Raw genomic sequence first — 22234 nt, 5'->3', positions numbered from 1 at the left:
TATGCTATAACCCTCTACCTAGGCAACAAGTAAATATTGTTAATGCCTATAGCTTCCTAAACCTTACTATTATGTACTTCTTACTAACTTACTCTTTTTTGTTAGTTTGTTTTATGAGATAGGGTCTCTCTATGTAGCTCTGGCTGTCCTGGAACTCTCTACATAAACCAGACTGGCCTTGTACTCAGAGATCTACCTGCCTTTGCCTCCCGAGTGCTAGGATTAAAGGCGTGCACCACCACTCCCAATTTAACTTATTCTTACCACTTTGACTCTTAGGCCTTGATGTCCATATTCCTCTTACTTATACCCAACTACAGCTTATCTACTTATTAGAAACACAGGCCCTAGAAATACTACATAGACTTAAAGAAGTAATTCATAATTGCACCTAGCATTTATTAACTATCTAGGCATAATGCTTTATATATCTACCCAAATGTTTTATGAAGTGTCTCAGATTCTCATCACCCCACTGTTGGGCTAATTGTATAAATGAGGAGCCTGGTTCGAAAAAAAGGAAATATTAGTCAACTGGCAAATATTACTGATAAAATTTAAATCCAGATCTGCCTACTTCCAAAGCCCACATTTTGTCCATGCTATCATACTGCCCCAAACAAAATGTTAACTCTGTTCTCCCAGCTCTACCCCTGTCCCCAATTCTAATAATCTATTCTCCTACAGCAACCTGAGTGACCCTTAAACTTGCCATCCTCTGCTTAAACATTCATTCTTTGCTCAAGCCTTTCCAATGATTATTCGGAAGAGGAAAGGTTGAAGTCCTTTTTATAGCTAAGAGCTCTGGAATCTATCTACCTGCCCCTTCCAGTTATTCCTCTAGTCTCTTGTTTATCTCTCTCTCATTTGCTCCACTCCAGCTATACTTCAGCCTGTTCATATGCAAGGGTCTTTGAAGTTCTGTTTTTTCCTCTGTCTTTAACCATCTTAGTTAGGGCTTCTGTTGCTGTAATAAGACACCATGACCTAAAGCAACTTGGGGAAGAAAGGGTTTATTTCAGCTTCAGTTCCACATCACAGCCTATCACTAAAGAAAGTCAGGGCAGGAACTCATGCACAGGTCATAGAGGAGTGCTGCTTACTAGGCTTACTCTTCATGGCTTGCTCAGTCTGCTTTTTTATAGCATCCAGGACCACCAGCCAAAGGGTGGTACTGCCCACAGTAAGCTGGGCCCTCCCACATCAATCATCAATCAAGAAAATGTACCACAAACTTGCCCACAGGCCAGTCTGGTGGTGACATTTTCTCAAATGAGGTTCCTCCTTCTCAAATAACTCTAGCTTTTGTCAAGCTGACATAAAACTAGGTAGCACAGTAACATATTCTCTTCCTGTGATAGCTATTATCAGTTGTCAACTTAAATACATCTGAAATGAACAACAATCCAGAAATGGAGGGCACACCTGTAAGAGATTTTTTTTTTTTTTTTTTTTTTTTTTTGGCTTGGTTTGAAGTGACCTTTGATCTGGATCTGAGGTGGGAAGACACACCTTTAACGTGGGTCATACCTTCTGCTGAAAGCCTATATAGGACATAGAAGAAGGAAGCTTTTGCTGTTTGCCTGCTTGCCCTTGCCTTGCTAGTACATCCATTTCTTCACTGGCATTAGAGCCTACTTCTTCAGGATTCCAGCATATAATGAAGACCAGCTGAGTCATCCAGTTTTGTAGGATGAGTAAGTGCTGGATCTTGGACTTTCCATTCACAGTCAGCCATTGTTGGATTAGCTGGACTTCAACCTGTAAGTCATCCCAATAAATCCCCTTTATATATAGAGAGAGATTCATTCTATAATTCTGTTACTCCAGAGAACTCTAATATACTTTCTCACCTTAAAACTCCCTCACTTCCTGTAGGTCTCTACTCAAATGCCACCTTCTTTTTTATATTATTTATTTTATGTGAATGAATTATTGCCTGAATGTATACATGTGACTTCAAAGGTCAGAAGACAGAGTTAGATACCCTAGAACTGGAGTTATAGATGGTTATAAGACACCATGCGGGTGCTGGGAATTAAACACGGGTTCTCTGAAAGAGCAACAAGTGCTCTTAACCTCTCCAGCCCCAAATGCTACTATCTTAACTGGGACCTTTCTAACAATTATTTTAAATTGTTAGATCGGTATTTAAATTGTTAGATCTCTATTCCTTTCTTGTGTTTTGTACTTTTTTTTCCCCTAACATATTTATCACCAGGCTAGAGAGATCGTTTAGGCAGTTAAATGCCACACATGCATAAGAACATGAGTTTAGTCCCCAGAACTCACAGAAAAAGTTGAGCATGATGGTGTATGCTTGTAATCCTAGCACTAGAGGGGTGGAGACAGGAGGATTCCTGGAGCTCACTGGCTAGCCAGCCTAGCTTGAACTGTCAAGCCCCAGGTCCCAGTGAGGACCTTGTCTCAAAAAACAAAGTGGATGGCTCCCAAGGAATAACACTGAGGTTGACCTATGGCTCCATACATATGCACACACATGTGCGCATGCACACCCACAGAAAATAAATTTTAAAATTTATCACCACTTGACATGTTGCTTCTTTACTTTTTTCTGGTTTATCTTCCATCACTAGAATGTACACGCCATGAAAGTAGTGACTTTTTATATTAATTCAATGTATGTGATATACAGTTGGTATTAATACATATTTGTTGAATAAGTAGGGAGCTTTATTTTTCCTAAGTGTTTACATAAAAATGATCTCCAATGTATTTTCCAGAAAATAAATACAAAAGCACTTTGCTTTTGTTCTAGTCTGGATCAATATAGTGAATCTTATCTCCTGCAAACAATCCTTTTAAAGAACATTCTATTTTTTTATAGTTCTGATCAGATAGCTTTGTCACTAAAATATACTGAGCACACAAGCCAGCTTAACCACAGTGTAGTATTGTAATCAAATAAAACTTACAGCAAAGTTAATCAGACACATCTTTAATGACATGCATAATTGTTATTGTGCTGCACGGTAACTAGGCATAAACGGTAGACATTCCATGTAAATGATGCTAATTACTATTCCTGTTACACAGTCAAACCAAGCATGTCTAGGATCAGCTTCAGAGAGAAACAGAAAGGAGGGAGAAATCTTGTTACTTAACACCGAGAGGTAAGAACTCTCTTACTCTACTCCCCAGGAATTAGGCAAATGGCCTCCAGGTTCTATTATGTGGCTTCTTCCCGTCTCTTTCCCACTACAATATGAGAAGCTTGCTATCCAAGATTTAGAAATTATGTTGAGAGGAACAAGAAACAATCACTAATTTCTGTCTCTCAGGTGGGCACAAGCAAGCTGATGGAAACTAAGAGATCAGATTTACTGAGGATCAAGCAAAGGCCACACACACTAGTAAGTGTCTCACATAATTCCTCACTTCCCCAGCCTACCTAGATCCCCAAATTGTTCCCAAGAAAACACATGACTGAACAGAATATGGGATGGTTCCTGCTCCAAAATCTCCCCAAAAGGTCTATCTAAAATGCCAGTCTATCTAGGACATGATCCCAATTCACTGCCCTTTTCTCCCCCAATGTATTCATTTGCAGGAATATTCACTTAGGCATAAACCATGCACTCTAAACAACTGTAATTACTTTCCTAAGTAAAAATTTACTTTCCCAATAATATCACAAACCTCTTGGTAGCAGAAACCTTATTTTAAAACTTCTCTAGTAACCCACATAAAGGCTTAGCACCAATTTTTTAAAAACATGTTCCACGGACTGGAGATGGTTTGGTGATTTTTAAAAGAGTTTGCTGAACAATCATGAAAGAAGAATTTAGATCCTAGTACCTATGGAACAAATTGGGCATCCCACACATGCCTGTAACTCCACCTCTGAGCAGAGCAAAGACAGGAGGATCAGTGGAGCTTGCTGAAGTCTAGTTTGACTGGGAAAACGTGAGCCCCTTGTTTAGAGACACCCTGCCCCAGAGGAACAGGTGGAGAGCACTAGAGAAGGACACTCAATGTCCTCTTCTAGCCTCTACCCATGTAGGATCCAGGGGTCAGAACTAGTCATCAGGTTTGGTGGCAGATGACCTTACCCACTGAGCCATTTCACCTGCTTAAGATCTCTGATAGATATGACATGGGTGGTAAGCAGAGAAATCCAGCAGAATACTAAGTCTACTCCAGTAATCTTTAGGAATGGGCACTCATGAACCTTTAGGGTCATGGATGGTTGGGCTGCCAACTCATGTACCACCATTGTGGATGATCCAAGTGGTCCTTTCTGCAATTTTAACTTATAAAATACTTCACAAATATACAATTTCAGATTTAAATACATCTAAGTTATAAAAAAGTTGCAAGAAGATTGCAACACTTCCAATTACCTAAGACTTACATTTCATTTGTATGTTGGATCACGGAGAGCTAGCTATGCTGACACTAATTTACTTAAAGGTTAAAATCATAGACAGAAAGGCAGAATCCAGATGGTAAATCAAGGGATATGACAAGAATATTTTCTTGGTCAACATCTGACACTGTATCAAAACTATGGCTTTGGTATACTCTTAGACAGGTAACAAATAGTTTCAGAGTAACCCAGCAAAGATATACAGGACAGAAATATACATTAGGAATAGTTTAACAGCTGTCTCTAAGTGGAATGTCTATCGAAATAAACCATAAGACATTTCTTTTAAATAAAAAATGGACCATGCTAGAATTTAAGTTTCCTAAGTTCCTTAGGAGTCTCAATATTTAAATATATAAGCTGAAATGCAAGGTCTACTTACTTTTCAGATATTAGCTTTTCAGCTATTCACAGTAAAAAACAAATGGAACATTAAGAGGGAAGGCTTTTTCCCCTTTACCTTTTCCTAAGGAACTTAGTACAACATAATATGCCTACTAAGGACAAGGAGCCAATTGTACTCGAAACTAATTATATAGAAACAATGGCAACTTTGAAATTAGAGCTATTTCTCCTGTACTGTATTATACAGGATTACAAAAGTACCATGCAAAAAAATTAAGAGTTACACTGTCAGCTGGGTATGGTGGTACATGCCTTTTTAAAAAAAAAAAAAAAAAAATTAAATTTTCTATTCATTTTACATACCAACCACAGATTTCCCTCTCCTCTCTCCTCCTGCCCCCCAGCCTTCCCCCACAACCTACCTCCCCTTCCCACCTCCTCCAAGGCAAGGTCTCCCATGGGGAGTCAGCAGAACCTAGTACACTCAGCTGAGGCAGGTCTAAGCCCATCCTCCCTGGTGGATACCTTTAACCCTAGCATCAGGAGGCAGAGGCAGAAGGGTTTCTATGAGTTTAAGACCAGCCTGGTCTACATAATGAGTTCCAGACCAACCAAGATTACATGGTGAAACCCTATCTCAAAAAACAACAAAAAGCCGGGCGGTGGTGGCGCACGCCTTTAATCCCAGCACTCGGGAGGCAGAGGCAGGGAGATCTCTGTGAGTTCGAGGCCAGCCTGGGCTACCAAGTGAGCTCCAGGAAAGGCACAAAACTACACAGAGAAACCCTGTCTCGAAAAACCAAAAAAAGTTAGGCCATCCTGCTGAGTTTTTACCTGTTTCCTGCTCCATCAGACCATTGCAGTACATGGCATGTTGTTCAATCTTCGTGGGAGCAAAGTCTTGGTCACACAATGGGCAGGACACCCGGGTACCAGAGGAGAATGCAAGAGTGGGATTTGCTTTCTCACTATCTTCTCTCTCACCATTATCAACCTAAAGAGCAATTTTAAGTAACAGCTTTAACTTATATCTTTTCCCCCAAAGAACAAAATACATCCACATTTCATTTACTTTAAAAGAAAAAATACCTATCAGTTTATACCAGATTCAAAATCAAGGATTGAAAGCAAAGACTGAAGTATTTGGAGGCCTAAAGAAGTCATTAGTTAAGACAATCAATTTTACTAAAGCCTCTTAGGTCTTCTCTCTTGCTCCTATAGTTGCCAGTATCTTGCACTGGTAGTTTTTAAATTTTGCTTATTTGGTATTTATGTGGTTTGGTTGGTTTGTGTGTGTGTGTGTGTGTGTGTGTGTGTGTGTGTGTCTGTCTGTCTGTCTGTGTGCGTGTGTCTGTCTGTCTGTCTGTCCATGCTACATAGTATATATGTGGAAGTTTGGGAGTTGGTTCTCTCCTTCCACCTAGTTAAGGTAAGGTCTCTCTTGTTTCTGCCATACTTTGTATTCCAGGCAATCTGGCTGTCTTAGGGTTTATCTTGCTGTGATGAAACACCATAACCAAAAGCAATATGGGGCAGGCGGCAGTGGCACACACCTTTAATCCCAGCACTCAGGAGGGAGAACCAAGCGGATCTCTGTGAGGCCAGCCTGGTCTACAAGGCAAGATCCAGAACAGACACCAAAACTATAAGGAGAAACCCTGTCTCAAAAAACCAAAAAAAAAAAAAAAAAAAAAAAAAAGGAAGGAAAGAATTTATTTTACTTATAAGTCCATATCACAGTTTACCATCAAAGACAGGGCAGGAACTCTAACAGGTCAAGAACCTGGAGGCAGGAGCCAATGCAGAGGCCAGGGAGGAGAGCTGCTTACTGGCTTTCTCATCATGACTTGCTCAGTCTTCTTTCTTACAGAGTCTAGGACCACCAGCCTAGGGCTGGAACCACCCACCATGGACTGGGCCCTCCCATATCAATTACTAATTAAGAAAATGCCCTACAGGCTTGCCTATAGACCTGTCTTCTGGGGGCATTTTCTTAGTTGAGGTTTCCTCCTTTTAGGTGACTGTAGCTGTGTCAAGGGACATGACACTAGTCAGCTCTCAAGCATCCAAGCAGTCCTCCTGTCTCTACCCCCAATCTTGATTTAGGAGTACTAGGATTGTGGATGTGCATCATCCAGTCTTTAATATGGATTTCAGGAATCAAACTCCGGTCATCAAGCTTGAACAGCAAGCACTTGTACCTGCTGAGCCATTTTGCTGGCCCAAACTGATTATTGTGTAGAAGTCAAGAAATTAAAGTGGGTCTGAAAGTCTTAGATGATACTATTCCAAGGTTAGTCACTGAGTTTCTTACAAATCTAGGTTCTACTGTTCACAGATGTTCTAAGAAATTCCTATGTTGTACAACCAAGCTATTTGAGCAAAAGGAGGAAGCAAATACACCCTTATTTGCAAGCAGTCTTGAGTTACTGAAGGTTAGTGGTTACTGAGAAGCTGCTTGGCATTCTAAAGTTCACTAAGCACAAAGATGTGATACAAAAAGAGTATCACCAGTGCTCACAAAAAGACACTGCATTGGCCCAGCAGTGATGCATGACTTTAATCCCAGAACTTGGGAGGCAGAGACAGGTGAACTTTTGTGAGTTCCAGGACAGCCAAGGCTACACAAAGAAACTCTGTCTGGAAAAAACAAAACAAAACACTACATTGCTTTGTACTCATCCACTGTTTTATAAAATATAATGAATATAACTACTAACGTATTTAAGAGAAAGGAGTCTATTACTGTCTCACTATGATTAAAATGACTTCTAACTACCTTCTACAAAACTCAGAATATTTCTGAAAATTCTTATCTTAAAAATAAGACATTTCCCCCCAATACCACTAAAAAAGTCTATTTAAATATTAACTATTAGAAAGGAATTACAAGGCAGAAAACGTGAGTAAAACAACTTTTATTAAAACTATGTAGATGATCAAATTTGGTGTCTATAGAGCTGTTTCTACTGTTTTAAAATACCATAGAGGCAAGATGGTTCAGTGAATAAAGGTGTTTGACACCAACTCTGATGACTTGAGTTCAACCCCTAGATCCTACATGGATGGAGAGAACTACCTCCTACAAGTTGTTCTCTGACCTTCACACACACACACACACACACACACACACACACACACACACACACACACACTGTAAAATAAATAAGTAAAAATACTACCCAATGAGATATCAAAAGTAGTACTCAGACACAGAATTGTAATCCCTTGTAGGTATATCCAATCTGTGGCTCTAGGGTGTTGTGGAGTATTACTTTAACTAGGCAAAGATGTGTTACATTTGTTTAACAATGTAAAGATGTGTTGCTTTGCCTGCCTAAGGCACCTGATTGGTCTAATAAAAAGCTCAACAGGCAATAGCTAGGCAGGAGAGGGATAGGTGGGGCTGGCAGGCAGAGAGAGTAAGCAGGAGGAGGAATCTAAGCTTGAGAAAATAAGAAGAGAGAACAAAGGAGAGACACCCGGGCGAGCCAGTTAGGCAGCCGCCAGCCAGTCAGACACGGAGTAGGACATACAGAAAGAAAGGTAAAAAAGCCCCAAGGCAAAAATGCCGATGAAGAGAAACAGGTTAATATCAATTATAAGAGCTAGTGAGTCAAGTATAAGATAAGGCTGAGCATTCATAAGTTGTCTCTGTGTCATGATTTGGGAGCTGGTTTGGTAGCCCAAAAGAAAGCCTGATCCTGGAGAGCTGTGAATGCCACTTAATACATTTATAGATGACAATATCATGTCACTATATTAAAAAAATTGGAAAACTCCTGTAGCCTAAACTTCTGACTTCAAAATAAGCCCTGTGAAAATAAAGACATACCCTACAAATCACCAAGTCATTCACCCTCTCCTACCTGGCTTATAAGTAACTTAGAAAATTGTTCATTTTGACCCTTCTTTTTCTTTTTTTTTTCTTCTTTTTTTTTTTTGGTTTTTCGAGACAGGGTTTCTCTGTGTAGCTTTGCACCTTTCCTGGGACTCACTTGGTAGCCCAGGCTGGCCTCGAACTCACAGAGATCCGCCTGGCTCTGCCTCCCGAGTGCTGGGATTAAAGGCGTGCGCCACCACCGCCCAGCCCATTTTGACCCTTCTTACCATGACTTTTTTTTTTTTTTGGTTTGGTTTGGTTTTTTGAAACAGGGCCTCCCTACATAGCACTGGCTGTCTGGAACTCACTATGTAGATCATCTTTAACTCAAGAGATCTGCCTGCCTCTTCCTCCCCTGAGAACAGAGTGACATATGATATACATATGACAATACACCTCAAGAAAATTCTCAAGCACAATGAAGAATCAAAGCACCCCCATTTCAAGCAAGCCCCTCACCCAGCTTGAAACAGGCCTGAGTTTCAAAATTCTCAGAGCTGCTGACATAGGTCCCAGGACAAAGTCAGGATGTTTGAAGAACCATCTGGTAACAACTGATTAAATGTAGAATGCCCCAATGCTGGAGATGGTCAAAGGTACAAAGTTAGGATGTTTGAAGGACTATATAGTAGCAATTGATTAACCACAGAATGCCCAAGCCGGAGGTAGTCTATAAAGTTTGACAAACAACCAGTTAAAACTACAAAGTAAGATAACACAGAAATTCTGAAAAGCCCCTGAAACTTGAGCCAATCAGAATTGTACCCGTACTAGCGCCCCTAAATGATGTAACCTCATGGTTTTTGCCTTTGAAACCTAAGCTTGCAGAGGGGCGGGCACCTCCTCCAGCCTCTACTGTGTTGGATGGCTTGATGAGGTCCCTGCCCTGCAGCTTGAACTGCTTCAATAAACCCTGCTTTTGCATTTCGGGGGTCTCTCGCCCAGGGCACAACACACAATATTGAGAAAACATTATTCCACCATTTCCAGAGAAAACTAACTAGTGTAAGAAATGATCAAGAGAGACTGCAGTTATAACAAGGTTGCTCTGCATAAATCAGTGCTACCAAACAATTACCCCCGTTAACAAGCTAATATCACTGAACAGTCATAAAACTTTCAAAGCAGAAAAACTATTTCTATATACATACTTCTACTTGTGCCAGATCAGCTATATGTTTTATACTCTAATTTAATATTCTAAGAAACTCAGTTTTTCAAAATGTATTTGGGGAGCCAGACGGTGGTAGTACAAACCCTTAATCCTAGCACTCAAGAGGCAGAGGCAGGCAGGATCTCTGAGTTCAAGGCAAGCCTGGTCTACAGAGAGTTCCAGGACAGCTAGGGTTCCCCAGAGAAACCCTGTCTCAAAAAATCAAAAGAATCTCTGTTTGATCCCCAGCACCCAAGTAAAAAGCTGGCATAGTGGCACATGCTTGTAATCTTAGCACTAGGGAGGCAGAGACAAGCAAATACTAAGGCTCAGTAACCAGCCAGCCAGCCTATCAGAATTGACAAACTCCACTGAACCTGTCTCAAAAAACAAGGTATGGTACATGGCTTTAATCCCAGCACTCAGGAGGCAGAGACAGAGAAATCCCAGGAAACCTCTAAGATTACTTAGAGGCATACACAGACATAATCAAACAGCAACAGTGAAAAGCACTCATTTGATATGCAGCAGTGCAGAATGCACATTATAAATTCTAAATCAGGTTTATGTTCTTTGGCCCCAAGAATAGTATCCTTTGTAGTGATGGATGATAAGAAAGCAGCCTTGATAACTAAAGGCTTGTAGGGCTTCTTCTGCATGTTAGGATAACTATATTACTAACATTGTTCCCTGATTCCCATTTAGAAGGTTCTGATCTCTGAGGGAAAAAAAAAAAAAGAGGCCATTTTGATATTATCTATTAGGATCTATCCTCAGTAGATCTGCTACAGAGGCTAATTCTTCCTGCACTGGCACGAGGAAATCCCAGTCTGTCATTTGTGACACACCAGGTTCCAAGAAACCCGTGTACGATTCATGAAAGCAGAGTTTCTAGCCAATTACCTGCAGTGCAGAGACTAGGAAAGGATCTAACATCTACTGTGAAAATTGTTTCCAAAAAACTCTTCACAGTATAAAAAGGAATGAAAAAATTAAGTCTCTGTTAAAGTGTTCAGGACCATAAACATAAATATAAGCAAAATTTTCATTTCTATAAGAATTTATTCAATCCTCAAACTGCTTTTTACAGCAACAGAATTCCAAGAAATTACTTGGTTAAATCCAAAATGAAAAATACATACAGTAAAGGGGCTAGAGAGACGGCTCAGTGGTAAAGTTCCTTCTACTCAAGTCTGAGGACCTGAGTTTGGACACTGAGCAATCACAGAAAGGCCAGTTGTGCACACCTGTAACTCCTTCAATAGAGGGACAGGGTGGGAAAAGAAACAGATGCAGGAAGCAGGGATTTGAAGAACCCAGGGGCTTGCTGGCCAGCCAGATTAGCCAAAATGGGTGAACTCCAGATTCAGTGAGAGACCCTATCTCAGAAAGTAAGGTAGAGATTGACTGAGGAAGATATCAACCTCTGGTCTCCATATGAGTACACACAGGTGTATGCATTCAAAAGAAAAAATATACTCTAAGAATTTTTTTTTTTTTTTTGAGTCACGGTTTCTGTATAGCCCTGGCTGTCCTGAAACTCACTATGTAGACCAGGCTGCCTCAAATTCAGAGATACACCTGCCTCTGTCTCTCTAGTGCTAGGATTAAAGGGCTGTGCCACCATGCCTGGGTTACTCTAAGAATTTCAACTTTATGGCTATGGCCATGTGTGGTCAGGGATGGTTAACGATGCAATTAAAGATTCACGTATTGTCTTCCCTTTGTATTTCCTATAACATTTATAAATAAGTTTGTTATACAGTGATCCCCCCCCATTGTTCATTTCTTCTACTTATCTGTATGTAATGGAAAATGTCCCTATAGATTTAGAGACAAATCTATGTTCAGGTTCTATTTCTATAATTAAAAGTAGCATCAACTAGTGCAAATCATGTAAACATTCTAAATCTTTCTTTCCCCATCTCTAACAAAGATAGTAAAAGTACTAAAGAAATGGTGAGTGGCCAGGTGTGGTGATGCACACCTTTAATCCCAGCATTCAGGAGGCAGAGGCAAGTGGATGTCTATGAGTTTGAGGCCAGCCTGGTCTACAGAGTGAGTTCCAAAATAACCAGAGCTATGCCAAGAGGTCCTGTCTCAAATATCAAAATTAAAATAAACAAACAAAAGATAGTGATATTTTTACAAACAGTGCTGAAATGATAATTTTAATTATAAAAATTTCTCTCTGAGATTAAGTGTTCCCAAAGCTAAAACTCTATACCACCAAAATCTTTCAGGCTGAGGTGAACATTGTATCACACAGAAGAGCAACAGCATAAACAAATGAATGACAAAAATCACAGAGAAGAGTATTCACCTGCTTATCACTCACTGTCATTTTTACTTCAATGGGGATCTCGCTGCTATCTGGAGAATCTTCTCTATTGAGGTCAAGGGGCTCAGGGGAACTTAACTGTGACTCTGTAATTTTAAAAAAAAAAAAAGTAAATACCATTAATTTCCATTTCTCTAAAGTTTAGGGTATGATAATGCTAAACTGACAATATAGACCTAGTTTGTTTCTTCTTGAAGCTTTACTGTGACATAATTTACACACAACAGTATTCACCAATTTTTCAGTTTGTAATTTGATGGGTTTTGACTAATACATATCATGTAACTACCACAATAAAGAAAATATGTTTCCAGCATCCTATTAAAATCCTCCTGTACCCTTCTGAAGTCAATTGTACAAATCTACTATATACTCCTACCGTTTTCTCTCTCCTAGAATATCACCTAAATGGAATCAGCCAGATGTCACAGCGGCACACACCTGTAATCCTAGCTATTCAGGAGGCTGAGAGAATTCAAGTTCAAACCTGGGACAACATAGTGTGAGACCTGTCTTTAAAAAAGGTTTAAAAAAAAATCACAGTGATTTGGTGTCATCTTTTACTTAGTATCATGTAACTGAGAGGCAGCCATGTTGTCAGACATATCAATGGTGCATCCCTTTTTTCTGGTAACTAGTACTCTACTAAATGAATACATCACAGTTTGCTTATCTACTTACCAGTTAATCCATTTGGCTTATTTCACTGTAGTCCTAGTATCAAAATCTACTGATTTCAAGAGAAACCAAAAACTGCCTATATTAGCTCTAAGGTTAAAAGGATGAATAGGGAAAACAGAAAGTAAGACAAAAATAAGACTATGCATTCTACACAAAGATATGCCATTCTTTAATATGTTCTTTAAGCAATATCTAGTAGTTGAATGTACTGATGGAATAACAAGTCCCAGGCATTGTACTACCACTACCTATTACTAACACAGAGATATAGTATAAATCAGGAGCCAAAAACTATAGATACCTTCTGGGCCCAATCTGGCCAGCTGCCTGGTTTTGTAAATAAGGCCCTATTGGAACACAGCCATATTCATTCAGTTACATATTGTCTATGGCTGCTTTTGCAGTGAAACAGAGATGAATAGCTCTAACAAATATCTAACCTAAAGAGCCTAAAATATTTACTAATCTTAAAAAAAAAAGAAGTTTGGGAAAAGTTTGGTGGGGGAGTCGGGGGTGAACTAATAAAAAGATTTTTTTGAAGTTGGCTAACTAGGAATTCTAGACACTTATCAATATAACAAGAGAACAGCTGTATTTCAAATGACAACAAATCTGGTAAAGAAATGCTGTAAACTCAATGCCTATGTTCCATTCCAACTTTATGATGAAATTGTACTCCCAATGATGGTAAGAGGAAGTGGGAGGTCTTTGGGAAGTAGCTAGGTCATAAGAGTGGAGAAATAAAAAGGATGGGATTAGTACCCTGTACCAGAACCCCAGAGAGGGCTCTCATTCTGTCTCCCATGTAAGGACATAGTAAGAGGGTACGTCTATGAACCAGAAAGTGGGTTCTCACTAGACACTGAGTCTGTCTGTGCTTTGATTTTGGACTCCCCAGCCTCCAGAAATAAATGTCTCAGAAATAAAACTCTGAGAAATAAATGTCTGTTGTTTAAAAGAAACAGTCTATGGCGTTCACTTTTCTTTTTTTTTATGTTTTAAATTTTATTTCCTTCTTTTATATTTGTCTGCATGTATTTCTGGGCACCACATGCATGTCTGCTGGCCATGGAGGCTGGAAGAGAGTAATGGACCCCCTAGAACTGTTGTTAGAGATGATTGTCAGCCACGTGGGTACTTATGGTGAAGCCATGTGGGTGCTTGTGGGGTACTTAAGAGGAATATTCAGTGCTCTTAACTCTGAGCCATCTCTCTAGACCCAATGTTTGCTTATTATAACCATAGCTAAAATAAAAAACATATCTCAGAAGGTAAACCTTGTTAAGTTCTCGGTTGTTTTACTCTATACCTCTGACACTTTCATGCTTCACATATACAATGAATAGTCAACATTGGGCAAGTAAACAATCTATAAGATTCTAAACTATCTTCAGAATGATTAAAGGATTAAACACATTTATATTATTAACTATAGTGCAAAATTGGATGGACACACACACTTTATCCACTCTGGTGGTAAGAGGCTCACAATTCTTTTTTTTTTTTTTTTTTTTTTTGGTTTTTTCGAGACAGGGTTTCTCTGTGTAGCTTTGCGCCTTTCCTGGAGCTCACTTGGTAGCCCAGGCTGGCTTCGAACTCACAGAGATCCTCCTGCCTCTGCCTCCCAAGTGCTGGGATTAAAGGCGTGTGCCACCACGCCCGGCTCCCGAGGCTCACAATTCTTAAACTGCAAAATCTTCTGTGTTAAATTTCCCTGAAAGAGCTTATCACCAAATACATTGTTCAAAGATAAGAATCACTCCCCAAACAATGCTAGTACCATCCTGTGACAGTTAGCCTTGATTGTCAATTTGACTGATTTAAGAAACCTAGATTAGTAAAGTACAGATGGGTATGTATGTGACTGCAATTCCTGAGACAGTTAGATCCTGAGGGCTCTGACCCAGTTAATGGAGTCATCTCTTGGGGATTCACAATGATGACTTTATTGAGAGACAGTAAAGGGAAGAGGTGAGGCCTAATTGAAAAGTATCAGCCACTGATAATTACATCCTTAGGACAATATCTTACTCAAGTCTTTCTGTCTTTCTCTTTTCACTGGTTCTTATATAGTAGCACAAGGTAAAGAAGCTTCTCTGCCACACATTTCCATCATGTTTACGTTCTGCTCAAGTGCATAGAGATAAGCAATACTGAGTACCCTGAAACCATGAGTCAAATTAATCTTGAGGCTCAATGGTTTAGAGCACTGGTGCTCTTCTAGAGAACATGGACTTAACTCCCATATGGCAACTCACAACTATCTGTAACAACAGTTCCTGGGAATCCAGTCCCTCTTCTGGCCTCCATGGGAACTGCATGCATTTGGTGCACACACTCCATACACATACAAACAGTGCTAGCTAATAAGTGAGGGGGAAAGTAAGCTCTTCCTAAGTGAAGTTAGGTAGCTTTTATGATCATGACTCCCTACCATTAGCTTACAGGTTAAATCCAACTGTTTGCTGACCTAAACCACTTCCATGTGGGTGCTAAGATTCAAACCTGGGTTCTCTGGAAGAGTAGACAGTACTGTTAACTGCCAAACCATGTCTCCAGCCCCTAGGACTTTCTGTTTATTTTTTAAATTAGTATACAAAACAATGGTTTTTACTATCACATTTTATATATACTTATTTTTATGACTCTCCTCCCTCACTCCTTCCCCATGCCCCCTCCACTACTCATACCCTTCCTCTTTGCATTTTCATGTATATTCTATTACCTTAATTTTCCTTAAGAAATCTTTTTGCTCTTCCATGGTCCCCTTTTTAGTTTTATGACCTATCTCACACCCCTTTACATACATGTAAAAATTAAAATCTATTAGCTAAGACTTTGACAATCATTATATTTGCAGGTTGTTTCTGAAAGATGCCACAATGACATCATATGCCAGGATCTCAAACAGGTAGATTGAGTGACTTCCCAGAAGGATGGCAAAATTCAACAGTTCCAGACAGAAAAGGGGATAGTTTTCTTTTCACAAAGACAGCACCACATTCTTGAGTGCCCTAGCCAAAATCACAGCACTTTGGTAATGGAGTCTCTTAGTAGGTATCATTAGGCAGTAATCCAAATACATTTCAAATGTATTAAGAAAACACTTTCATTAAAAACCAACACTACTTACATTCTTAAAACAATAAAAAAAACCTTTTTGATAGGTTGCCAAGTGTTTTAAAGTATTTATAGGATTTTTCCTAGAGTACATGTTAACTAAGTTTTAGTCTTTATGGGGAAAAAAAAATGAAAGAAATTAAAATAAGAAAACTATGAATACTCTTGACAGGCTATGTGTGTTCTAAAGGAACCGAAATATGACTCTGAGTAACATTTGTACACTACTTGTTTTCCAGTGAGTTTCAATATTAGCAGGTAGTTCCTTAACATCACATGAATGAGATTCCTGAGTAATACAATGGGCTCCACTTTTAAGAAAAAGGAAGGAAGGAAGGAAGGGAGGAAGGGAGGGAGGGAGGGAGGGAGGGAGGGAGGGAGGGAGGGAGGGAGGGAGGGAGGAAGGAAGGAAGGAAGGAAGGAAGGAAGGAAGGAAGGAAGGAAGGCAGGCAAGCAAAACAAATTCTTCAGAAAGTAAAAGTGGTTCATTTAGCAATATAATTATTCATATTATACAATGACTCATCAAAGAGTTCCCTTAGACAGTGGCTATTTTAGTTCATTTTAAATCGTTTTACATATCTAAATCCATCCACATAAAACTCTGAATTAGTATGTCTTATGCCTAAGCAAAGTATATATCTCCATTTTTATAATTATAAACTAAAGCATTTAACCAGATCTTGTCTATAATTAAAACTATGCCAGCCACAAAACTGCACAAAAAAAATCAGTTCTTGAACTCATAAAACCTCAAACAGGAGTATCAAACTAACTACTAAAGGGCTTTGCTTAATAATGAAAGTGACTTGAGAACAGCCTAACTTTGAGAACTTTGAATTCGCTGTTAAGTAAGGATTATTCTTGATACTTGTTGCCTCTTCAGATCACATGGTAGGCAAGCGAGCAGACAAAAAAGCCAATTAAACTCAAAACCAAATTACCCCTAAGCAGAAAATAAGGTTGATAATCAGAACCTGTGTAATGAAGCTATTAAGGTCTTGCCCTAAAAGCTTTCTCTCAGGGTCCGAGAAAGGCTCTACAAAACAAAAAAGGAATCCAGCAGGGTATCAGAATAAATCTCACACCATGATTCTTCTGTCCATGTCTCTTTATTTTCTCCTTCTTCTCTTCTCTCTCATTCTACCCTGAGTCTCCAAAGTTTCTAGTTTTACACATATACAAAACAAGGGCAAGTCTCTGGAAACTGCAGTTACAGAGATTGGACGTTCCTTTATCTCTGAAGGTCCCAAATGTGATCTATTTGAAAGACTCCTTTCCTGACTATGTGTCCTGCCAAATGGGAGATAATCGTAGAGAGCTAGCTTTTAACATCTGTCTCAGAGAAGGGAGTGGAGATTAGGATGTGGGAACCAAGGTTATTGACTGCATGACTGCCCCATGGAGTGTGTGTGTGTGGGGGGGGGGGGGTACTACCCAGCACATGGGAGAAATTATGCCCAGTAAATAATTAAAGAACTGCTATGCCATGGGAATAGATCCCAAAATTGTAATGATGGAAGAAAGCTTATGGCTTCACACAAGAGATCTATAGCAGGAAACAGTCAAATCATTCAAAAAGCAGTTAACGCTAAAAAATCTTACGTTCTTTGGTTTAGACCTCCATCAGAGTCCTTAGTGCTGTGGGATGTCTTTCTGTATGCTGTGAATATGTGTGGCTACCACTGGATAATAAATAAAGCTGTATTGGCCTATGACAAGAAAGCTTACAGCCAGGTGGGAAATCTAAGCAGAGATACAGAAAGAAGGGTGTAGTCAAGAGAGACTCAAGCCTGCTACTGAAGGAGCAATAAGATGTGTCAGCACAACATATAGATTTATAGAAATGGGTTAATTTAAGATGAAAGAGTTAACTAGCAAGAAGCTGAAGCCATAGGCCATACAGTTTGCAGTTAATATAAGCCTCTGAGTGATTATTTTATAAGCAGCTGTGGGACCATGGGGCTGGGTGGAACTGGAGAAATTTCCAGCTACACCTTGGCTCTGGTGGGTTGGCACTTTTGGTTTTTTGTTTGTTTGTTTGTTTGTTTGTTTTGGTTTTTCGAGACAGGGTTTCTCTGTGTAGCTTTGCGCCTTTCCTGGAGCTCACTTGGTAGCCCAGGCTGGCCTCAAACTCACAGAGATCCGCCTGCCTCTGCCTCCCGAGTGCTGGGATTAAAGGCATGCGCCACCAACGCCCGGCTGGGTTGGCACTTTTGTGAAGGCTGAGTTTCTCACTGCATAATCCTGTGGCCCTCAGCACCTGTGTCCACTAGAAACATGTGTGTGAGCATATATGTGTATATATACTAGTGATAAACACACACACATAAACCACACATAATCTTCCTGAGAATGGTTTGGTTTGAATAGTCAAAAAATTTAATAAGAATGAAAAGGTAGGTAAGTAATATCAGAAATTCAGTAAAGTCATGGTTTGCTTACCAGGACAAACAGTGATTTCCTCTGCAGAACCTTCTGGCATAAGGACTAAGCTTCTCTTACTGGTCAAAGCTGCAATGCTGAAACAGAACCAAATGTAAGTGAACTCCTCATAGAAGAAAGTGGAGCACAGGTCCACAAGCAATAGTGGGGTCGTTTACAAAGCCACAAGTGAGCTGACACATCCTGTACAACATCACAATCAGAAAGCAAGGAGTCTACAGTCCAAGTAGGCCAGAAATAGGGAAAATAAGCATGCTTACAACTTTGGTTCCAGTGAAACCACTGAATGAAAAAAAGCACCCTTTTGTAGTCTCCATAGAGGAAGGTTTAAAGGGTAAGAACTCCCAGTGACTATCAGAGAAGACAAAAATTATACTACAGTATAAAAATGTCAAAGGTATTTTGCAGTCTGGCTACCAGTTAAAGCCTTCTGAAGGCAAGAGACATAAAAACTCAGAAAACATGGAGATTCTCCTGACAGCACAGCAGTTTTTCCTCACCTTAGAGTTAAAGTTCTCTTTATCTCAAGATATAGCTTTCCAAGCTACAAAAATGAAATAAAATCCCAAAGTGTCCTACAGCAAAAATCTGCCCACACAAGTTGACTACCTCTTCTGGGAAAAACTTAATTATGAATAGCTTCCCTTATCTAGCCTTCTGGTTTTTCCTGCCTGTTTTTTCATGGAGTGTGATCTCTTTCTGACATCAGAACACATGGCTGAGAGATCTGAGCATCCGAAACAGTCCCCTCATGCTTCACAGAGTTTTATGATTAGTTTGATCAAGTATGCAAGAAGACACTTAAAAACACAAATCCTCTCATCAACCAAGAGCCACAGAGAAGAGACAATAGCCACCACTGAGACTCATGATAAATAACTAAATCATGACAGGAAACCACAAGTGATTTCTCTCCCTAAATAAAACATTTCAGAGCATTTGTTATAAACCCAAGCCAGACACAGTTTTACTCTGCATGTAACATTAGGGCTCTATTCAAAAAGTCCATTACAAGACAATTTGCTGACATTTATAAAATGGGCTAATCAATTTGAAGTCAAACCACATTGTATGTGATTTCAACTCCCTCCTGGTGACAAAGCATATAATCATTTATTAAAACCTACATCTGCTCTACACAGGCTTACCACAATAAAACAGAGAGCAGAACACCAACTCCAGTTTAAAACATTTCCAAAAGTGTCTTAACAACAGAAGAATCAAACCAACTCCATATTCTTCAGCTTAGGGATAAACACCTAGTACTATCCACCAAATGCTTAAAAAAGACCACTACCTAAATTCTAGTAATGGCAACTGGGCTTTAAGTTCCATATGAAAGATAACAGCCATTCAATACAAAGATCAACTCTTGAGAAATACCCAAAACAAACTGTCAGACAAAGGGGGAAAGTGGTTGGAAACCTGACCCAGTTAATAATCAATTAACCATCATCTATTACTAAAGAAAAAAAGATTGGGAAAGTAACCCCATCAACTAATCATCAAGAATAGAGGAAGTGGGGTTGCAGTGATGGCTCAGTGGTTAAGAGCACTCACTGACTGCTCTTCCAGAAGACTTGGGTTCAATTCCCAACACCCACAGGGCAGCTCACAATTCTCTGTAACTCCAAAATCTGACACTCTGACATAGATATATATTTAGGCAAAGTGCCAATGCACATAAAAATAAAAATAATTTTTTTAAAAATGGAAGAGCTAATGCAAATATATAGCTATAGTATTAAATAAGACACCAACTAGAGCTGGGCAGTGGTGGCACACGCCTTTAATCCCAGCACTTGGGAAGCAGAGGCAGGCGGATCTTTGTGAGTTCAAGGCTAGCCTGATCTACATATTCTGTGTTTATGCGTGTGGTTTTTTTCTCCCTCCATGCTTAGGAGGATTTAAAATTTTTTAGTGTGTGTGTGTGTGTGTGTGTGTGTGTGTGTGTGTGTATACATGCACAGGCATGGGGATCAGAGAACAGTTTTTCTGAGTCTGTACTCTCCTTCTACCACAATGTCTGGGAATCAAACTCAGGTTATCAGGCTAGTGCAGTAAGCACCCACTGAGCCACTGAGCCCTATTATCCAGGATTTTTTTGTTTTGTTTTGCTTTTTGAGATAGGGTTTCTTCATGTAGGCCTACATGTCCAAAAATCTATGTAGACCAGGTTGGACTCAAACTCACAAAGATCCTCCAGTTTCTGCCTCCCTAGTAAAGGTTCTTGTTTTGTTTTTGTATTGTATTAAATTTTTTTAATGTCTTTACTTGCTATTTCTCTTCAAATATATATCTAATTTTGTTTATCCATTCTTTTCCATTTAGGAAAAAACTTTTCCCTAGTTTCTTAAGATAGGATCTCAATGTGTAGCCTTAACTGGCCTAGAACTTATTATTCAGACTGGCCTGCCTCTGCCTGGGAAGAACTAGATTAAAGGCATGCACCACCAGTGCCTAGCTTTCTTCTTCACTTTTTTTTGTTGTTTTATTTTGTTTTTTGCCCAATGATTCCTTCTTTTCCTCCGGCTCTCTACATTTAATCTCTTGAGTTTACCTTATTGACTTTCTAATATTCTTATATTTTTAATTTTTTTACTCCTCACCCTACATTTATTAAAATTTGCTTTTGAGCTTTTCTGTTCAGTGATACTTTCTTTCTTACTCTCATGCTCTTGTCTCTCCCTATCCCCTAAAAACCATTGAGCTAAATTCCCAACCCTCTACTCCATTTCTTATTTTTCCTTCCATCTATTTAATTTTGTTCTTCCCTTTTCTCCCCTTCTCCAGTCTCCTTATTCTCTTGCTATTTCCACACTTGCTTTAAAGAATAATTAACTTTATACCACATTCTATAGCAATATGGCATCTTCAGCTACATTGTCATTGGTGATTATACATTAGTGAACTGTAATATCTGCATTTCTATATCTCATATAGTTTGATGGTATTGCTACTATAGCAGTGTGTTTCCTCCTGAGTATATACCTTCAAGAGCCTTGAGGCAGGGAGAGGGGCTTGTACTTGCCTCTACTGGATGTGCCTCCTCATGGGAGGCCTTGCCTTCTTGTGGAGGGGAGTAACGGGTGGATTGGGAGATGGAGGCTGTGGGGTCAGGAAGAGGAAAGAGGGGGATCTTTGACTAGTGTGTAAAACAAATGAAAAAATTTTCTTAAAAAAAAAAGATACAAAAAAGAGTAGGTTGTTCAATAAGAAGATCTACCTCTAAAATCCAGAAGAGCTAACCAATCCAACAGACACATAAATTGTAACAAGGAAATGCAAAAAACATAGAAAGTCAGGACAACACAACTCCTCTAAAAGACTATAATCCTCAACTATGGAAATGTACAATGAAGCGCTCAAGTGTTTTCTGGTAAAAATGACCTATGATCTAACATAGCACACAAACAAAGCAGATTTAATCCAGGAATGGAAAGTCAGCAGCATGGGGAAAAAAAACAGCAAAATCAATGAAAAAAAAATCATCAATATGGATAAAAAAGCCACAAAGAAGAGAAATTCAGAGATTTTTGAAAGGAAGGGAGAGAGGAAGTAAAGGAAAGAGGAGAAGGAGAGGAGGGAAGGAAACGAAAAAAGAAGAGGAAGGGAGGGAGGAAGAAAGAGAGGGAGGAAGGCAGGCACTGAAAAGCTTATGAATAAAAAATGAAGTAGAAGTGCTGGAAAGATGGCTCAGTAGATAAGAGTACTTACTGCTCCTACAGAGGACCTGGGTTGAGTTCCCAGCACCCACAGGGCTCACAACCATCATTTGAAACTCCAGTTCAGGGGATCCAATGTCTCTTCCTACCTCTGCAGTCTCCTGAACATATACAGTGCACATACATATACCCAGGCACACACACATACAAA

At 39.5% G+C, this 22234-nt stretch overlaps 1 protein-coding gene across 9 annotated transcripts in view; it reads right to left on the bottom strand.

Moving 5' to 3' along the window:
* Uimc1 (ubiquitin interaction motif containing 1) overlaps positions 1-22234 on the bottom strand; it is an 89660-nt gene that overhangs the window by 22411 nt on the left and 45015 nt on the right. For all 9 annotated transcript variants that reach the window (XM_028863713.2, XM_037205707.1, XM_028863728.2 and 6 more), the window contains 3 exons: positions 18359-18435; positions 12095-12198; positions 5570-5729 (listed from right to left, as the gene is read on the bottom strand). In XM_028863713.2, the coding sequence (XP_028719546.1) occupies positions 5570-5729; positions 12095-12198; positions 18359-18435 (341 nt within the window). The remainder of the gene's footprint in view (positions 1-5569; positions 5730-12094; positions 12199-18358; positions 18436-22234) is intronic.

This window comes from Peromyscus leucopus, chromosome 5, assembly GCF_004664715.2.
Source record: "Peromyscus leucopus breed LL Stock chromosome 5, UCI_PerLeu_2.1, whole genome shotgun sequence".
NCBI lineage: Eukaryota > Metazoa > Chordata > Mammalia > Rodentia > Cricetidae > Peromyscus > Peromyscus leucopus.
Note: the sequence above shows the minus strand (reverse complement) of the source record. Positions and strands in the feature narration are given on the sequence as shown.